The sequence below is a fragment of the Danio aesculapii genome, chromosome 20 (assembly GCF_903798145.1).
Source record: "Danio aesculapii chromosome 20, fDanAes4.1, whole genome shotgun sequence".
Taxonomy (NCBI): domain Eukaryota; kingdom Metazoa; phylum Chordata; class Actinopteri; order Cypriniformes; family Danionidae; genus Danio; species Danio aesculapii.
This window is the reverse complement of record NC_079454.1, coordinates 21,760,862-21,781,105: the sequence shown is the minus strand read 5'-3', so window position 1 is coordinate 21,781,105 and position 20,244 is coordinate 21,760,862. Positions and strand designations below refer to the sequence as shown.

Here is a 20,244-nt window from a genome sequence, read left to right as displayed (position 1 = left end):
GCATTTGTATGATATTTGGTCAAATCCCCAGAAGGCCTTTAGGGAACAATACTAGTAGAGTGCAGTGCGTGTCTGAGAAATGCACTATTCATGTAACCTATTTAAGCTTACTACTGTATATCACTAGCCTATATGTGTCTCTCCACTGGCTCTCTTCCATCTGTTCGTTCTCTGTTTTGTCTCCATAATTTCCAAGATATTGTATCTAATTTGCAGGCATCAGGGAGTCATTATGAATATGCAAAGGACTCCCGAAGCTTCTGTGAGAGGAGGGATGTCTGGTTTTGTCCACCACCCTTCTTCTGTCATCATTATGTATTTACAGAAAAGCCAATATGCTCCCATACATGCGATTTCAATAGTATTGGAGGCTTTTTGAGTGTTGTGTTCCTACAGTAGCCATTGTTGCTGACTGATTAACATGCGTCATCTTCTCTGTGTAATTAAATACTTAAAGCAATATCAGCAAATCTCTGCGATAATTGTCAAGTTAATAATGAACTTGATCAGCATTAAGTTTTAAAAATCCGCAGGTTACATCCATGCTGAACCGAACTGGGGTGTTAGTTAACTAAGGAAAAGTCCTGCAAGTCCTGTCGTTACAAACATAGTTCTTGATTTGGTGTTCCTGGCTGTATTCTATTCCCAGTTATCCCCCCTATGCCTTATTCTTTTAGAACAGGGGTCACCAATCTCATTCCTCGAGGTCCGGTGCCCTGCAGCGTTTAGCTCCAACTTGCCTCAACACACCTGCCTGGGTGTTTCAAGTATACCTAGTAAGACCTTGATTAGCTTGTTCAGGTGTGTTTTTATTAGGGTTGGAGCTAAAATCTGCAGGAAACCGGACCTCCAGGAACAAGTTTGGTGATCCCTGGTTTAGAACATTCTAACAATTAAACTTGGAATGATTAAAAAAGCATTAAAGTCATCTCTCTTAGGTATAATTTGCTTTCAAAGTATTTTTAGTTCAGTTTTAGCAATCTTCATGTTTACTATTGCGCTCCCTTCGCAGTGCATTTTGAAAACAGTGATGTCATTTTGAAAACAGCCGTGGCTCACGACGAAAGCTATAGGTGACCTATTATTTAAAAGCGGAATTTATGTTACGTCTCCAAAGCTTGTGAAAACAAAAAACTTAGCATACGTTAATGCTTTTAATTTACAGTAGGTTATTTATTAAGTATCTGTACTGTATATGACATGGGCCTGTTGGTTAGAACATTTCTGCAGTGGTTTGCATGTGTCAAATTGTAAAAGCAGACTTTTCAAAAAACAAAAAAAAAAAAAAACAATATCCTACTTAATAATAATAATAATAATAATAATAATAATAATAATAATAAAAAAGTAGGATTTTTTCATATGATAATGAATAATAAATATTAAATTTCATTTCTTAATAAACAGCCTCGTTATTTATTTATATGATTATATATGAGATTAGAATACTTGTTAACTTTATAAGTTATTTTATGTTTTAGAATAGAATATGTAATGTTCTCAATAATATTTGTAAAGGAAGCACAGGCTCTATATGTGCCATTTACATATTTCAATTAATATGGAAAGCGAGTGCATGTTCTTACCAAAACTAATATTAGATTTTTTTTTATGCATGTGGGTGTAAAACAATATTATTTGCACAAAGAATTTATGGGGTTCTTCTCTAAAGAAATTGTTACCACCTCGTTTAGAGCATCATTATGCGTGTTTTACGTTATAACTAACGTGGTTCAAACAATAGATCTGTGACAGAGAAACTATGGGTTTTGGGATGTCGTTGTAGTCACTATATCGTTCGTTCTCAAGTGATGAATCATACTATGATAGTTCAGCCGTGGGTTTCGTCGTTGTTTGGAAAACGCACCCCTGATCAAGTGCGAACTGCAGCACACCTATATTTTATACATTTTTCCACTTACTTTGTCCAAATGGCCTCAGCATTGAACTGGGTCGCCGATATTGGCCACAACTATATTCAAAAGAAGTATAGACATTTTTGTTGCTTATGAGCAGAAAAAATAAAAAATAAAAATTTTCAAAACGGAAAATAAAAAAAAACTGAAAGAAAAAAAGAAACTCCATGAGGATCAGCCTTTCTAAAATGCATTGAGTGGTTACATCCATGCACAGACTTTCTAGATTGCATATAAAGACTGTTCACTACTGTCAATTCTTGTCAGTTATCCAATACAATATTCCTCTTTTTACTGCAACATTCAGACTACCGCAGCATAGACAGTACTCAAATACAACCATTTCTATCTGCAACAACTGATGTGCATGTGTTGTCCAAGTATAAATTCACAATACAGCACACACACTTTAAATGCTGTCAATCTGTCTTGTTCTCCAGTCAGCCGCATCTTTCAGGTCACCTTCTATAATAACACAGCAATTCTTATTCTGTCCTCATTCTCGCTTTCTTCATTCCAGATGGCAAATTAATCCCTAGTTGTCAAAATAAACCATTAAATCAAACTCTACAAAGAGCATGAAGGAAACACGGGCCAAACTAGCCAACTGTTATGGCTATCCAAGTTAACCCATCTTGATTCCTCTTAAACACAAACAGCGAGTGGAAATGAGAGCCATATGGCTACCTGACAGGACAGGCAGACAGGTGCGTTGGGTAACAGTCCCTACAGGAAGGCAACACCTGTCAGAAATAAGTGTGTGCTAAGCAGTGGAGTGGTGCGACTTCATGCCTGGGTGGCAACAGCATCACTAATCAGCTCCCAAACCCACCAACTACCTGTGCCATCACTGCATCTCTGAAGACCAAGTCAGCTATACGAAAAGAAAGCACTGCTCAATTCACACACACACACTGGTGGTCTACACTCATCTTTCTCCCTAAAGGTGGAATTAGTTCCGCTTTCTGGAGCCTGGCTTTTCCCCTGTTGGAATCTGGGCCAGATGGTTGGACGAGATGACGACTCTTTGCAGGAAGCAGATCACAAAAAGAATGAGTGATGTGTCAAATGCTTATATGAAAGCAAATTCTGAGTGACTCTGGGACGTGACGGGTCTGGCTGTGTTTGGCTAGGGTTAACAGAGAAACCCTGAATGACACGATGTGGCTGAAATGCTTCGGTATTGAAGAGTGTCAGATTCAATCTTTCTGCGGCAGCTGCTTTGCATTACAGTGGTCAGAAAAGCACAAGATGTTCTTCGGGAGGGGAAATAAAGCCCCTAGGATGCATTTGGACTAACCACAATGCTAAGATTAGAAAAGAAGGCACACATTTTGATGAGGATGTGATATGAACTAACCCCGTTCTCGTTGTGCGTGTCTGAGCTGCTTCCTCCTCTCCTGCTGGGCTGCTCCTGAGACTGCTGGCTCCCTGAGAGTCAAGAAATTAAAAACATAATGAGCGCATCAAACAAAAAACACATTCAACTGATGCATATAATCATGAATGAACAACAAAAATACATCTTAAAATACACTGTGCTTGGCTGAATTGAGAAAGCATCATCATCATAAGACAAAAGTTTAAAGAGCTGTTTGTTTTCGCCATGTGACACGGAAGCAAGCTTGTGCTTTGAGTGGATTACTGTCTCTGTTTCCCTCCTACACACACTCACACGCACAGGGGGTTTCAGGTTTATGGCTTAATCTATGTGGATGCTTGCTACAAGCTAATCCTGCCCACATTGAAAGGAAAACCTCATTGGGATGCGAACAGAAAAATGAAAACAAACAAATGATAGGATAAAGAACAAGAGGAGGAGATTTTAGCTGTGCTAACATGAATCATGCACATGATCATATGAGCAGCAAGCCCACCCATGGTGAAATCTCACTGGTCAGAAATCCTGCTATACAAAGCTGAACAGAAAAGGACTAAGTTGGTTTCATCTTTTTATTGTGACAACAAGTTTTTAGTGAAAGTTAAGTATAAAGCAGCACAATGGTTTACAACATTGAAGCATGTGAGGGATTTCTGACAGATCATGTGACACTAAAATGAAATTATGTCAAAGAATTAAAATGTATTTTGAAATATAGAAAAATAAAGAAAAGTTACTTTATTAGTTACTTTTTACTGCAATACAATTTTAAAATAATATTATTTTACCCTATTTTAATACAAATAAATAAAGACTGAATGAGAATTCAAACCTTCTATCAAACACATTAAACAATCTCACAATACCAAAACTGAACGGTATTCTTTCTATGTAATATGCATGTAGGAAATTCACACAAAAATTTCCATTATGTTAATGGGCCATGAAACCACTCTTCGCTTCATGTATACCTCAGAAGTTTTTCAAAAAATGCTTAGTGAAGGGCGTGGAGCGCTGCAAGCAGAGGGAGGAGTGGGCGTGGCCAGCAGAGCAGAGAACAAAGAGGGGAGCGAACTGTCAGTTGGCTCACAAAATGAGACACAAACCGTGAGATCCATGACTTTATAGTTTACAAAGTTAAGATGCAAAGAAATAAACAGTAAGTAATTTAATGTCCCGCTATATTTGTTATTCGAAATTTCATGAACACATATTAACCATACTTTGTTATATCATCATAAAGATAATCTTGTTTATATAAACACTATAATTGAGGAGGACTTCTCTCCTCCTCAATCCCCGAGTCTGAATGCAGACACAGTGGATAGCAGTGCAGCAGGTCTCTTTATCCATTTTACATTTACATTTAGTCATTTAGCAGACGCTTTTATCCAAAGCGACTTACAAATGAGCACAAGGAAGCAGTTTACACAACTATAAGAGCAGCAGTGAACAAGTGCTATAGACAAGTTTCAGGTGTGTAAAGTCTAAGAAGCAAAGCATTAGGAAAGGTTTTTTTTTTTTTTTTTTTTTTTTTGTTTTTTGAGAGAGAGAGAGAAAGGGCACAGTTAGTGGTATAGCCAGAGAGGCAGTTGCAGATTAGGAAGGAAAGTGGAGACTAAACAGTTGCGGTTTTAGTCGTTTCTTGAAGACAGCAAGTGACTCTGCTGTTCTGATGTAGTTAGGGAACATTTAACCATTTTAACCATTAGCCCAGCCGGTAATCTGAAGGACTTTAAACATGTGCGCACACAGCAGCACGGATATAGGCGATGTGTCTGAATGGTAACAAACTCAACTGATAAAAGACAAAGTCTGCCATTCTCCAGTTCTCCCAACAAAAAAAAAAGCTTGCTGTAAACCAACAGCTTTGCTGTATCGGTGGCTCTGACAGCATAACGGGGGGAAACATGCAACAAACCCCATGGATCTTGGAAACAAACAAAAAATGACCTGTGCAAAAAAACACAAATCTGTTAAAATCTCAAAAAAGTACTCCAGGGTGTCCTGAACCTTTAAAAATGCCTTTTCAACAACAAACACCTTTTACAAAAATAGAAACTGTATTGGAATGGCATGAACTAAATATGCAAACTGAGCCCTAAAATATTGAACAGTAAACAATGAGACCATTTAGCAAAAGTCTCAGTTTCAATTTGAAAATTTTTACCCATAACATCCAGTGTGATAGTCCATGTAAAATCCAAATGTTCAATTTTTTTGTGTTTTTTCAATGCTAAACGTAAACAATGTAATTCTTTTGGTGAACAATAAATTATTGGAAGTTAATCCACTTAAAATATCTATATTTTTTATCAAAGACTCACCAATTGCTTCTACATGTGGAGTGGCGGTCAGTTTGACATCGTCAGCCACTATATTCTCAACTCCGCCCCTCTTACCATTAGATTGCAGTGAGACCATCAGTTAAAAAAAAAGAAAAAGCCCCACCCCTACTCAATATTCTGTTTTAGCTGGAAAAACATCAACATAATGAAATAAAAAGTCTCAGCAATTTCTGGTTCATCCAGACTTTAATGTACTTGAACACTTTAAATGTTTCTTTGCACCTCTCCAGTAAAGATTAAAAAAGGCAAGGTGCTCCATTATATAACCAATAATTACACATTACATTGTAAATGAATCAATTTTGATGAAAATATATAGTAGTTGGTTTCTATAGTAGTTGATTTTGCTGTGGTAGATTATTCCTTAGTTAGCACCTTGCTCATTGATGCTTGAAGGCCATTGCACTTGCAATGCTACTTTGACGTCTCTCAGTATGTGAAAGCCCAACAGAACTGAATCATGAACAGAACCCTCTATTGTTTGGCCAGAATGTGTTTGTCTTTTTCTCTCACAAGTCAGAGGCCACTGAGAAGGGAATGAAAAACATCCAGCTACTCAGCCAATGAGATGAAGGCGGCGGTGGGCGGGATGTGGCCTGTAGCCAGTAAAGTGGGAGTGTTCTCACCCTGATCGCTGCTTTCAGTGGGCGAGTCTTCATGGCGTAGGTAGAACTTGACCTCTTGCTTCCTAGGGCCCCATTTCTGCAGGTGCTCATACATCATGTGGTCAAAGGGAATGGCTCGCTCTGGAGAGGGGAGAACATTACAACAACAAACCACTTTAAATCACATCTTTTTTTGAGTGCGTGTTTATTTCTCAATAGAACAAAGCATGTTCACATCAAAAAGAGAGCAGGAGAGAAAGTGTCTTATGCTGAAGTGCGTTTCATTCCAATGATACGCACACCTGAGAGGAGAACAGAGGAACAAATACAGTAGGATCAAAGGAACAATGGAAAAATGAAATTGAATCAAATGTGGCATCCCGCCAGAGGAATGTGGTGGGGCTGGGTGGGCAGTAGACACATGGATGGGGAAAGACAATATTTTGGACATAGCTAACAGGTGGAGGGACATCTGGGCGTTTGGCGGACACCCAAAGGAGGATGGAATAAAACCACAGAGAATAATAGAAGAACTTATGAAAGTGAAGAAAAGCTTCTAGGCTCAGGGACATTTAGAAAGCAAGTGAGAGCAGCCAATTTAAACTTGCATGAAACCTGGAGCCAAATTCTTAGCTAAAGGGCAAAAACAACAAAAGGACTTTAACCTCTATATACGAACAAAGCATTACTGAGTTTGACAACCAGTCTATTCAGACAGGATCTATTTTAGAGCCGTATTCCATTTTTAAAAAATGGCTAGATGAAGTTAAGCCACAGATATGATGCTAGGATGCTGCAATGTTGACCATTTACAGTACTAGTTCAGGTCAAAAGGAGAGTTAGGCTTTGAGATAGTCCATTTACTGTTTTTGTCCCTGGATGTGTTCTGGGGTCCATTCTTTGTATGTGGATTATACAATTAGCTGGATTTGGTTATTGACGATTTGACGCAATCCAGGATCATTTCGTTCTTCAAAACTCATCTGAGAGTTGTTGGCAATAGTTCTAGTAGCTCAAACCTGCTCGGGAACTCATGCAATCTGCACTCCGAAATAAAAGTACAAAAACTGTCACGGGGTGGTTCTCCCCAAAGGGTTCAAAGAGAACATTTATTAATATGGACTTTTTGGATACAAATTCATACTATTTTAAGGTATCGACTAGGGGTGCCAAAATTAACTACTTCTTTAGTGCACTACAATGCAGACGCAGACAACTCTGTATCGGTTCAGTAGTAATCATAACCAGTTATTATGTACTGACGTCATTTATCTCATATGAGCTATATCGCGGTAGCTTACTATGGCGAGGGAGGCGAGCATGAGTATTTACAACGCTCCAACTACTTAAAAACACAGAAACTGTGCACAATTTCACTGCGTGTGTGTTTGCTGGACAGTCTTTTACTGACACTTACAGCAGAAGCCCCTATTTCACTGCGATTGAGAGAATGAAAGTAAACTCCATTTCTCTCTCTCTCTGATTGTGGCCCATTTGACCTGCTGGCGAGACTTTTCCTCTCGGCTGTTATAGCGATACTTCTGGATACAGACACGAGCGCGTGTCTGCAGAGTTTTCTCCACCGTGTCTATCATGGATCAGCTGTGATCGCTGCTGCCATTTATCAGTGTCACTCATCTGTGAAGAGCGCCAGTGTGTGAGAGCCAATCGCAGCCCTTTCTGTTGAGCGTGTGACCAAGACAAGGCTCAGAAAGCGAGCGGGATATTTATATTTGTTTATTTGCTATAATTGCTCGTGTTGTTTAAAGGTACAGTTTTGACAGCTAATATAACGGTGATTTGATTCGCAAAAGTTGCAGACACCTTTACCAATATCGAAATGCTTTTTTGATGCAAAATTTATTTAAACAGTTATTCCTAATGCCGATTAAGAAACTTGAATAGGCCTAGGCTACTACAATAAAGAAAATCTGCTCTAAATGTAAAAATAAATCAATGGCTAAATACTCTTCACACATGAAAGAGTAAAGACTGCAGCCCACAACAAATGTCGAAAGTTATTGCGTATCATATTTAACAAACAGTTTACTTTATGTAATTTTGCATACATGGATAATTGAATGTTAATCAAATGATGTCATTACAATGCTGTGCCGTCAGCCAATCATTGCATTGCTGATCATGATTTCGAGGATCAATAGATCTGTCCTTCACAACACACACAGTGATCTCAGATCAGTTCATCAGACATTTTACTTTGATTTGCGAACTTGTTTGAAGAACCAAATTGGCCAGAGATCAGTTATCAAGATTACAAGATCCAGGATCTGTCAAATCATCTTAGATTTTTTTAAGCGAGGTACGAAAAACAGACCCCTGGGTTCTTTATTTATGATATTAATAATTTAACAATGTTTAGCTTATTATTAGACGCACACACAGAGTTCAACAGGTTAGTTCATGAAAAATGACAATGTTAGTGATAATTCACCCTCATGTCATTCCAAACCTTTGATATTTTCCATCAATTTTGAAATGCAAAGAAATTTCTGTGCATCTAGTGAAAGTTCATTTAACCAAACCTTTAATGCTTCAAGATATTCATAAAGACACTGTAACGTGATAAATATGAATTATATTTAACATAAGCTTTTAACCACATTAAAAATGGTAAACAGAAGCTCAATTGCACTTGCTGATGCGCATTAACCAGTGAGACTGAGATTCAGTAAATCACATTTATATTTGAAAAAACAAACATGGTCAATGTATTAAAGTGCGTATTAAAGTATTTTACATATTTGGTCTAGCAAATTAAGTATTACAGATTTAGAACAACATGAGTGACGGCAGAATTTAAATTCAGTCAAATTTCATTTATATATATCTTACATAAAAATAAAAAATAAAAAGATTACAGATATTCCAAAATAACTACTTGACTGAAAAGCTTGGACCACTGAACACCACAAAGAAAAGGATTGGTTAGGGAAGATATCAACTTGGTAAGTGATAATGGTGGATCTTACGCGATCCATCACCTGCTGTAAAATAACCGGTCTCATCACAATTTCAATGACAGACGCACTTCAAGATTAAAGGACACGGTGCTGATGGAAGGACTTTTGTAAGGAGGCTCCCTGAGCAAAGATAACATTTCTGGCACACAGCTGTTTATACAAATCACCATCATCAGGGGAAATGGAAAATTGAAAAGAAAAAAAGAAAAAACACAGACCCATCTGTCAGAACAAAAGTATCGGTTTTATCTGAAAAGACCAAGTGAGTGTGTTTTTCTTCACAGCCAGATTCTTTAAAACACTGACAGTGAGTGTCTTTGCGAGATAAAGCACACATTGTTGTTGTATTTTTAAGAAAAATCCTTGGGAGGGAAGGTGAGAAAAATAAAAGAAATGCAAATACTTCAGGAGGAACTACATTTGTGTCCATAATTTTAAGTTTTTAATTTAAGAAATGTTGTAAATGACAGACTAATTTCAACCCCACAACAGTCACTGCTTGTTACTCTGCTTTCAATTGCCATTAATGATTAAACAAAAAGGGAGGATTTAGGAACTATTAAAGGTGCCATAGAATGCAATACTATATATAGGCATATCTGAATAATAAAAGTTCAGAACATGGCAATGACATACAGTACACCTAATGAAAACAGGCGATCAGAATACAACACCAATGTGACATTACTGTCAGAATCATTTATCGTAATACTGTTTCTGGGTCCAAGCCACTACTCATTTGAATTGAGAAAATATTTGTTTATGACCACATTCACATTAAAGTGAATTTTATATAAAATCATAGTGTACACAACCATCTCTGGGCTTGCTGCATCTCAAATACTAAAATTTTAGCAATTTATAAAAAATGAATCACTTTCTGGCCATCTGATATTAGGCATGGACATGCATATTGCAATTGCAATTTTCGAAAGTATTACAGCGCTTAGTAAACGTTTATTATTACCTTTTAATGAGTCTCCCCATACAGTTTGATAAAGAGCTTGGACCCGGAAGCCGCTTTGCGTGACGTCACACTCAACAAGCGGATAGTCTATGCCACCAACTGTGTTTGATTCTGAGAAAGGGGCAATTCCTACTATATTGCAAACTGAATAAAACTATATAAACAAACTGTCACCGCAAGCATTAGGTAGCTATTAAATCCACATAAATGATTTAGCCATTCCTACAGTACTGTTACCTTAGCTAACCAACTTTAAAGCTCTAACATAGATAACTAATATTATTATGACCTTTTTACTCAGAATGTGATATTAATTTATACTTGTTGCGATATCATGGATCAAGTCACCACGATACGGCTTCCTTTTCCATGGTGATCCTGATAACAGAATATTTATCTGACATTTACCTCAATAAATAACAGAAAAAAGAAAATAGTGACCTTCAACGTAGCCTGCTATTGTGAAACTAGTAGCAAGACAACACAACTGCGCTCTATCAGCATGGCATAGTTGTTTAACTGTGTCTTAAATTCATGGCAAAGAACGATTTGTACTCATGCCACAACATACCAGGCTCACATGGAATTACAAATCTGTCACTTTAGTTGAAATGCATTTGAAAAGGCATCTGCTCAATTTGTTCAAACCTTTGTGTGTTTGTTTGCAATACAACAGTTAATGATCATACTTCAGCACACGTTGCAGTAAGTCATGTAGATATCTGCCTGTTATACATGTTATATATCAGTTTGCCACAGCCATTGTGAATCAGACAGTGTCCAGTGTTAATATTCATGCCCCTTCCAAATAAGGTAAAAATACAGACCACTTCATTCTAGGGGGAATACCTAGGGTTTTAAATAGACATGTAAAACTACTTCTGGAGACTTCTAATTGTAGGTGTCAGAGAACAATTAACACATCGTATCAAAGCCTTTTATGGCACCTTTAAAGAAGAACTAAAAATAAATATATACATTTAAATAAACCTCACCATTTCCACGCCAAACCTCAGCCAGGTGGCAGCCACTTTCTCCCGGTTCCTTACAGAACTCCACCACGTCGCGGCATGTGGTCTCTGGAGTGATGGGCACCTCCGTCAAGGCCTGCTCCCCATCACTCAAATACACCGTTAAAATCATCTGTGAGAGGAAAAGAGAACTGTTTTAATATTTCATGTCCAGCAAAGAAAAGCAGGGATTCCCACTCACACATAAGACCACTTGAGGGCAGTGTAATTACTCAAAAATGACTCGGATCACAGTAGTCAAAGATTAATTTGCCATTCAGGGATTTTTTTCCCCTCATTCTTCCATCCAGCGTTTGTTTTATACCTTTAAATCTTAAGAAGCTGCACGTGGAGAGAAATAACAACAATACAAAGCAAGGGAACGAGAGTGTGTTAATGAGGGACAGTTTCTGCCCCGCCCTTCAGCTGTAGCTCACTCAGATTGAGGGCGGAGTCTGGATCGGTCAGAGTGACAGTGATTGGTAGATGTGTAGGCTGGTTAGTGCTGCTCTAAGTGCAGTGAGACAGCGGAGAGATGAATGCTTTGGAACAAAAGAGAAAGGCTGAGAGGAAGATCAAGAAAACGAATGACAAACATCATTTGCCTACCACATGATGAGATCTGTCTGGAACTCATATATAGTTTATTTTCAACTCACAAAAGTATTTCAATAAACACATACACACAATACTGCTAACAGTGTTCTTCGACAATCTTGATATTAAATAGTATGGACTCAAAAGTGGTTACATCATCAACCGTGCCATTGTGGAACATCGCAGAGAGCAGATGACAGATTCATTACTTCAACAATCACGCAAACATCCTGACCGGTCACAGCAGAGGTCTGTGATATGGCAAGTATCTCACACAGCTGACTTTTTTCTAGAAATACAAAAGGGAATCAGGTTTACAGGGCTGGGGAAACCTTCCTATCTGTTATATAAGGCTAAAGCATTGCATGACCTGACATAACTCCAAAAGAGAAGTCTGACCTTTAGGTGGTGCTGAGAGAGTTTGTCCTCTTGATAAATTGCTGTTTCTTTAGCTATAGGCATTTTTGGCCCTGGGGACTGAGTGTGTGAAAATTATATTTAAGAGTTTCTTTATTCCATTTATCTGCCATCACGGTCCGGTAGTTTATATACAAGGCTCATGCATCACAGGAGAATTTAATTTAATTTAACTTAATTTTCACCATATGTTGAATTATTTATTGTGTTTAATACTGTAATGGAAAATAAAAATAATACACTTTTATATTTAACTATCATGCTGATTAAGACAATTAACTAGCATTTGATATACAAGACAAAAATTAATAATGATTAAGCATCACTTAGCATTTTGCTAAATTACAATTATGTAAAAACATTGTTCACAAATGATATTTACCTTGTTTTATTTTTGTTCACATGTGTGAAAGCACATTTTAAACTATTTTATATAGAGTAAACTATTTTTACACGCACAGTTGAAACATGAAGATTGCAGCTAAATGTTTGCCTGTGAGTTCAAATTCTACTGCTTAATCCTGTTATGTACACAGTTCAGTAAGTTATGGAAGTGACAACCACCTTCAACAATCGAATTAACTCCTAAAAATGAATCTACAAAAATCTACACAGCATGTACATAAAGCATTCATATAATGTGGTTATTAAAGTACAAATACATATTATACATGAAGGTCTCTTCTGTATATGTAGTGCAAGAAATCACAGGGTACTTCTTCACTTGAAGGTCTTGCTAGTAAAATCAGCAAATTAGAACAAGCCTATAATAAACCTGAACCCAAATGCATTGTCTTTGAAATAAATAAATAGGCAGGGGCAATATTTTTGCTGACCATATGTGGCTTAATTGATTCCATACACTAGACCGCTTGAGTCCCAAGAAACTTATTACATGTCACTTAAAATAAGTGGACATGACAATGCTTTAAAAGCACCCTCTGCAAAACAGTGTTCCAAACATAAATGAAACACAATGCCTCTCCGTTTATGTTGAGTTTATTTTAATGGAATTTAAATGAAAAGCAGTTCATGAAACATCTTTAAATAGACTTCATAATATTATCACATAGCTCAGGATTCATGTGCATACATCCGTTTGTCAAGTCAAGATGTATGAAACACTGTTTCCAGGTCCAAGCCACTACTCATTTGAATTGAGAAAATACTCGTTTATGACCACTCTTTAGTCATATAACTCTGGGCTTGCTGCATCACAGACATCAATATTTAAAAAAAAAATATCACTTTCTGGCCTTCGGATAGATATATATATATATATATATATATATATATATATATATATATATATATATATATATATATATATATATATATATATATATATATATATATATATATATATATAGAGCGCGATCGTGATTTTTCTAAAGTAATACATCGCTATGAAAATGCTTATTATTACAATTTGTTGAGTCTCCCCATACAGTTTAATAGAGCGCTTGGACCCGGAAGCCACTTCACGTGATGTCACATTTAACAAGCGGACAGTATGATTGTTCAGCAGCGAACTATCAGACTATACATGTGATATCAACCTCCTCTTTTTCATTTAAGGAACACTCCATTTTATTCGGAAACATGCTCATTTTACACCTTACAGTTGAGTTCACCAGTTTTTTAATTCAGCCAATCTGTGGTTCTGCATCTAAATCATTAAATCAGATAAGACCATTAGCATCTCACTCACTTGTTTCGATTTTATTAAAAGCTTTACTCTATTGTAGCTGCATTATTATAAGACTAAAATGAAAACTGCTATTTTCAATGCAGATATGTCTGGAAACTGCTCTCAATCCAGCGTAATAATTAAAGAATGTTGCTGCCGTACCACAACTTCAGCAGTAGCAACGATATTACTCACTGCTTGAAAATAGTGCCCAGCCTATTTAGCACTGTGGAGTGTCCCTTTAATGGTGGTTGGCAAACTAGCATTTGATATTCTGACAGCACCGAATGGAAAGAATATGAAGCTCGGGTGGATAGGAAGAATCTAATCAGATCTGCGTCTCATGAAAAAGAAGATGATACATTTTTAATAGTTTCTGTATGTTCTGGAAAATGTCCTTTAATATTGCACCATCACACCCCAGTGAACCCGGGATTGTTCATGTCTGTGTGTTGTGTGATTCAAGAAGAGTCAGGATTTGGACCAAACTCACACAGTGTCTTGGTCTACAATCCACTACACTATTTTCCCTGAATGAAGAGTGGTTTAATCATAACAGGTGTGTGGGAGAAGAAAGTTCTTGCACTGAAGAAAACCAGTCAGATGCTGAAAACAGCACTTCTTTCAGACATGGACATGAAAGAAACTATTAGATCAGGTCAGTTTCAGTGGGTTCTGTCTGGCGCAACTCTAGGACCAAAATATTTAGGCCACACACAACCAAGGTTTTATGAAATTCTAAAATGACTCTTTTGTGCATTCATGCAACAATGGACTTCGTGAGGCGCAACACCACAATGGAATTATGTAGGCCGCGCACAAAGAATGTGTATGTGAAGGACAAAGAAAGGTGAAAACTAAACCTGCTGGGAAAACAAAGCACACATAAGTGCAAATGGGTCCAAGTGACCTGCTGAAAAGCTGGATAATCCCTCTGAGAAGATTTAAAGAGCTGCAAACACAAACAGTGAACACTGATACTGGGTTTACAAAAAACAAAGTCAAACTAGCTTGTAACTGAGTTTAAAAAAAACAATGTAAGTGACAAGTAAAATGTAAAAACCTGTCTTAATTGTAACTAAAGGATGATGTCCTTATGTCAAGTGATCAGCATGAACCATAGCATCTGCCTTGCTCATAGTTGTGCATTTATACTTCTGCATGCTGTTTGTGTTGCTTCAAAATGCTAGCTGACAATAGGTTATGTTCCTCTGTGTCGTTTTGTTTTTTTCTGAACGCTACCTTAAATGTACAAGTAGCTAAAACTCATTCATTGAGAGCTGGGAACCGGCAGACGTGCAACAACTTTAATCATAAGGTAAACACAAAACAACAGTTTCCATCTGGAGCTCCTTCACAGGACTCGACACTTGTAAACACTCACACAGCTCTGGATTTTGCCCACACTGGTCACAGCTACCAAGCTGACCAATCACAGAGCTTGCGCTACGTGTCGTTGTGACGTGTAGTTACACTTTTTGAAAGGTGCTCGTCAGCCACGGCGAGGGCTATGTGACCGCGTGAAGGCTGTGCTGAAGCATACGCGTGCACTTAACCCAGAAGTATAAATCAGCCTTAAAGGGTCACAAAACACATTTTTTGACATAATATACGTGTCCCACATTGCCAAAAACACTATTAGGACACATAGTTCCCTAAAAAGTGAAAATTGGTTGTTTTTGTGTTGTTTAGAGCAAATTCGTTCTTCCAGTTTAAAAAGAAATTTTGAAGTAACATCATGAAGATGAGATCCTTGTGAAAATTCCAGCGTGGAGATTGGCTGTCTGTACCAGCCGGTACAAAGTGATGTCACTGAGATTTCAGCACGTCTGTTTATTAATTTGTGAGAAAGACTTGATTCGAACCAATCAGTGCGCTCTGTTGTGAATGAGATGCAGCTTTATTAATATGCTTGATATAGCTTCGAAGACTCCTTTTTGCTGTTACCGTGTTCAGAGACACGCCACGCTTAGTTGCCAACCGTAATTCAAACTAGTAGAGGAATTGTTCGGAGACATGGGTCGTCAGTGTTGTGTTTATAAATGTGCCGCAACGAAGGTTTTGTTTCCATTTCCCTATGATGAGAGCACAGCTTGCATATGGACCCACATGTGTGGATTACAGTGGTCTGCAAACAGGAGGCAAAAATATGTTTGTAAGGTACAAGTTTAAGTTGATATGCTGTGTTTAACACTGCTGAATCTACAGCACAACAACTAAAGAAATACATTTTGATTGAAGTTTGCAGTCTAAACTAAATGTGAAAACACTGTCACAATAAATACATGAATACAGTATTGAATAAAAAAAAAACTAACATACATAGACTGATTTACAAACAAATGATGATTATGTTCTGCTTGTTTTAGCAAAGTGGTCTAAAAGCTTCACTCCAGAGTGGTTAACATTAATTATTATCCGACTTACTCACTGTATCTATATTTAATAAAGTGTAATTAAAGTTACACATTCCCAAAAGAGTTTAGTAATGAATGGATTTTACATTTAACAAATGTAAACTAAATAACTATAGTAGATAGATAGAAGTAGCTACAGTAGGACCAATAGGAAAGCAGAGGGTGCAGGTGCTACAAAAACAATTCTGTTGAAAAGCAAAAACAGCCGTCAGCGATGAGCTAGCATTACAAAAGCTTTTTGTAACTGTGTGTGTGTGCGTGTGTGTGTGCGAGAGAGAGAGGGAGAGAAAAACACTGTGCTCAGTTGATTTGAAAATTCACCATGCCTGAAAGATAGCATAAGGTTTGTCATTATGTCAAGGTCTCAAGCAGTGCAGAGAAGCACAAACTTGTGTATTCACAGTACGCACAGTCACTGCATCAAACAGAATGACACGTTTATCTGAGCTCCAGCACCAACTGTAGCCAACTTTTGCTAAAGTTATGCTCATAGTGCAAAAGACAAAGTCTATATAAGTTATATTTCCATGCGAGAAAGAACAAAAGAGATTTCAATTAAAAAAAAAAACAAGTACGCCTCATTCATTAAAAGTATCCTAAAGGTTTGTTATCTTGAATATTCTCATTTCTATGCTCTACTGATCTACAGAAACAGCATTACGATCAACTCCTCTTTAGGCAGGATTTATACTGATAAAATGAAAGAACAAAGAAAGAAGTTTTGGTCATACACTTAGATAATGTAACAACAATGGAAAAGCAAAATTTGAAAAAACGCAGTTTTTTGAAAATAACAATTTCATCGTCTCTGTGGAAAAAAGAACAAAATGTTTGTGAAAATTGTGTCGCCAAGTACTGACCTGGCATGCAGAATAGAGTCATTTTTACGGTTTGTAGCTATGTTTCCATCCAAAGATGCAAATTAAATTTATGCGCATAACTGGAATATTGCATATAATATATTAACTGGCGCTAAATATCAAAAAAGCTGCACAATCTTTTTTATTTGACTTGCGCCTCAGAAAGCAGTATGCCAACGCGGAGCACACTCTTGACAATTCTGGAAGTAATTAATAATATTATAACACTAATACTGATGTTTTAGAATGACCAAAATAACATTTCAGATATATTACAATGTTCTCAGCCACTTGGTTTGTCCATTCACATACATTTTTACCATCACATGATCTCCTATAACAACTTTTTTTAATGCTCATACTGGAATTTGTTTGGTAAAAGTGTTTCCATCATAGTTTGTGCATCTTTCGAATAAAAAGCTTATCCTACTCAGTTATGCGCATATGATTTTATGCACATTTTCAAAATGTAAGCGCATCTCAGCGTTTCAATCAACCATTTTTTATGTACATATCCAATATGCGCATAAAAATAGGTGGATGAAAAAGTAGCTTGTGTGAATGGGGATTGTTTTGACAATGTTGCCGTTTGTACACAAAACTTTTCCAAAACTCTTTTTCCAAAAAAGTAAACTGTTGTCATTACATTTAAAAAAGTACTACTAAAGAGGAACACAAGACATTTCTAATAAGTCAGTCAGTTTACTCAATGCATTGAGTCAGATTCAGTGAACCATGCCAAACAAAGACAATAGCCCAGCAGAAAACTGGGAGTCTGGTATGACACACAGAAAACATCATACTTCCACAGAATTTAAATGAACATGCTTTATAAATGTTAAACACTTCAATATTTGTTAAAGGCAGATAACATTCCAGTTATCACACACAGAATGTTTTACACTATCTAATTTCATTCCTGAAAATTTCCTCAGAATTAGTCTAGAAATGTGACGATCAGATATGAATGACTTGAAACTGAGTAAAACTGAATGATGGCAGAATGATGAAGGACTATGGTAGGAGTACAAGAACCTCGGTTTAGCAAAGCTTGAAGTAATTAACAGATGTTTAAGAGACTGTGAACACAGACGCAAATATGAAAATTACTTGAAAGACTGAAACCATGATAGAAAAAATTAAGTCATATGGTTTTGTCCAGTGAAAACAATCATGTGAGTTTTGAAATCCAAGTTCACAGACTGTTACAGCGAAAGATCAACAGATGTGCCGAAATCTCCATCTAAGTGTGTACAACTGAGTATCAGTTCTTGACTGTGGGCAATATGACAAACATATTAGTTTAAAACAAACAAACAAAAATTATTCCAAACACATTGCTTTGTGCTTTATTAAATATCAGTGATGCTCCTAAAAATCTATTATCTTCACTTCACCAGAAATATGAAATATACATGGACATATAATAAATGATTTTTGAATGCATCCATCTGAATTCTGATAATTTGCAATGATTTTGTCATACTGTCATTTGTAAGTCTCTTTAGATAAAAGCATCCGATAAATTTAAAAGTAAAATGTACAAAAGAGGTCCGAGCATTTTGTCCTCAGAACATCTGAGGTTGCTGAAAGTCTACTTCTCGTCATGTTTTTCAGGATGACAACAACTGCTAAATTCAATGCCTGTTTAAAATAAATGGTGTCCTAGAAAGTAACTTCTACCAAAGAGCTCCCAGCACCAAAGTACCAATCCCTGCCAACCTTTTAAAACTTCAGCTGTTGTTGGCCAGCCCAGGTGAAACATCCGACCTTCTTGAAGTCAAAAGTGTAAGACTCATCCATATTAAAGGGTTCATTCACCCAAATGAAAGTTTGCCATTAAATTGGGTCATCCAAACACAGGTCTATAATATAGGAACTTTTTTGAAGTCTAGAAATCAATGGTTACCAGAACTTCGAGAGTAAAAAAAAAAAAAAACATGGGCAAAACTAAATTAATACTTTTAGCTTCTGATTAAAATCTTAAGCAAAATGAGCAGTCTTTGCAACAACTGAACATCATTTACAGCATTATTAATAACCTTATCCATAACCTTGGCAAAATGTCCTGAGAACAGTCTGCAACAAAGATGTTACGTACATTTTGCACGAGCTGATATTTATTTTCCTTCAAAAAAAAAAAAAACAAATTGGCAGTAAAGAACCAAAGCTGGATAAGAGATGCTATAAACGTACACTGGAGTTTTTGTACAAAGTTAATATAAACTACTGATACACAACCACAGAATATCAATGTATTTATTATTAAAACTATACATGGTACATCAACTTATAAGTCCAAGGCTAAATCTAAGCTAACTTCTAAACAGTGAGAATCTGTTAACAAAAAGTCTTGCAACATTTCCACGAGCCAACTTCTTACATTTGTGTAAAGGAGAGATCTGCTTGACTAAGCATCCAGCTTACTAGTTTCAAATCCAATATAAAACATCTTCAAATGCTGAACACCAAAGCTGATTTCAACTGAAATGCTCAAGCAGGTCAAAAATATCTCAACGCTGCAGCACTCCAGCAAATACAGCAGAAAAAAAGCCTCCATGTCACAGTTCATTATCTTGTTCTCTCAGAAAGTTAATAAATGTTACCTCGAAAAGCCGAATCCTTCCTTTCAGCACAGGAAGAAGACATATATAATTCAGATGTCCAGACAGCCAACTCTTACTTGATTGATCTGAACAATGAAAATGAATGATGACTGTTACCGCCAGCGAAGACGAGAACATCTAGATCCCCTAAATCGTTGCAGGCCCCATAACACCTCTCCCCTGCTGCTATCTTAATATCTCCAATCAGATCCGTTCATTAGCATAATACTGAAGTGATTCTATTAAGGACAACATTGGCAAAGCGTAGCAGACAGAGATGGAAAACAGAAACCAATGAGTATATATTTGCAGTAAACTATACTACATTTCTATGATAGTTGTAGTCTTATTGAAAAGCTGTACAACACAATGCTGTCAGGAAACAAATAGATTTAAGAGTTGACAATATTAAGAATTAACATACCTTTTTACGACCTTAAAATATAGAA

At 36.8% G+C, this 20,244-nt stretch overlaps 1 protein-coding gene across 1 annotated transcript in view; it reads right to left on the bottom strand.

Moving 5' to 3' along the window:
- ppp1r13bb (protein phosphatase 1, regulatory subunit 13Bb) overlaps window positions 1–20,244 on the bottom strand; it is an 81,034-nt gene that overhangs the window by 39,464 nt on the left and 21,326 nt on the right. Inside the window, 3 exon segments of the mRNA XM_056480689.1 lie at window positions 3,277–3,347; window positions 6,272–6,391; window positions 11,194–11,341. Coding sequence (XP_056336664.1) covers window positions 3,277–3,347; window positions 6,272–6,391; window positions 11,194–11,341 — 339 coding nt within the window.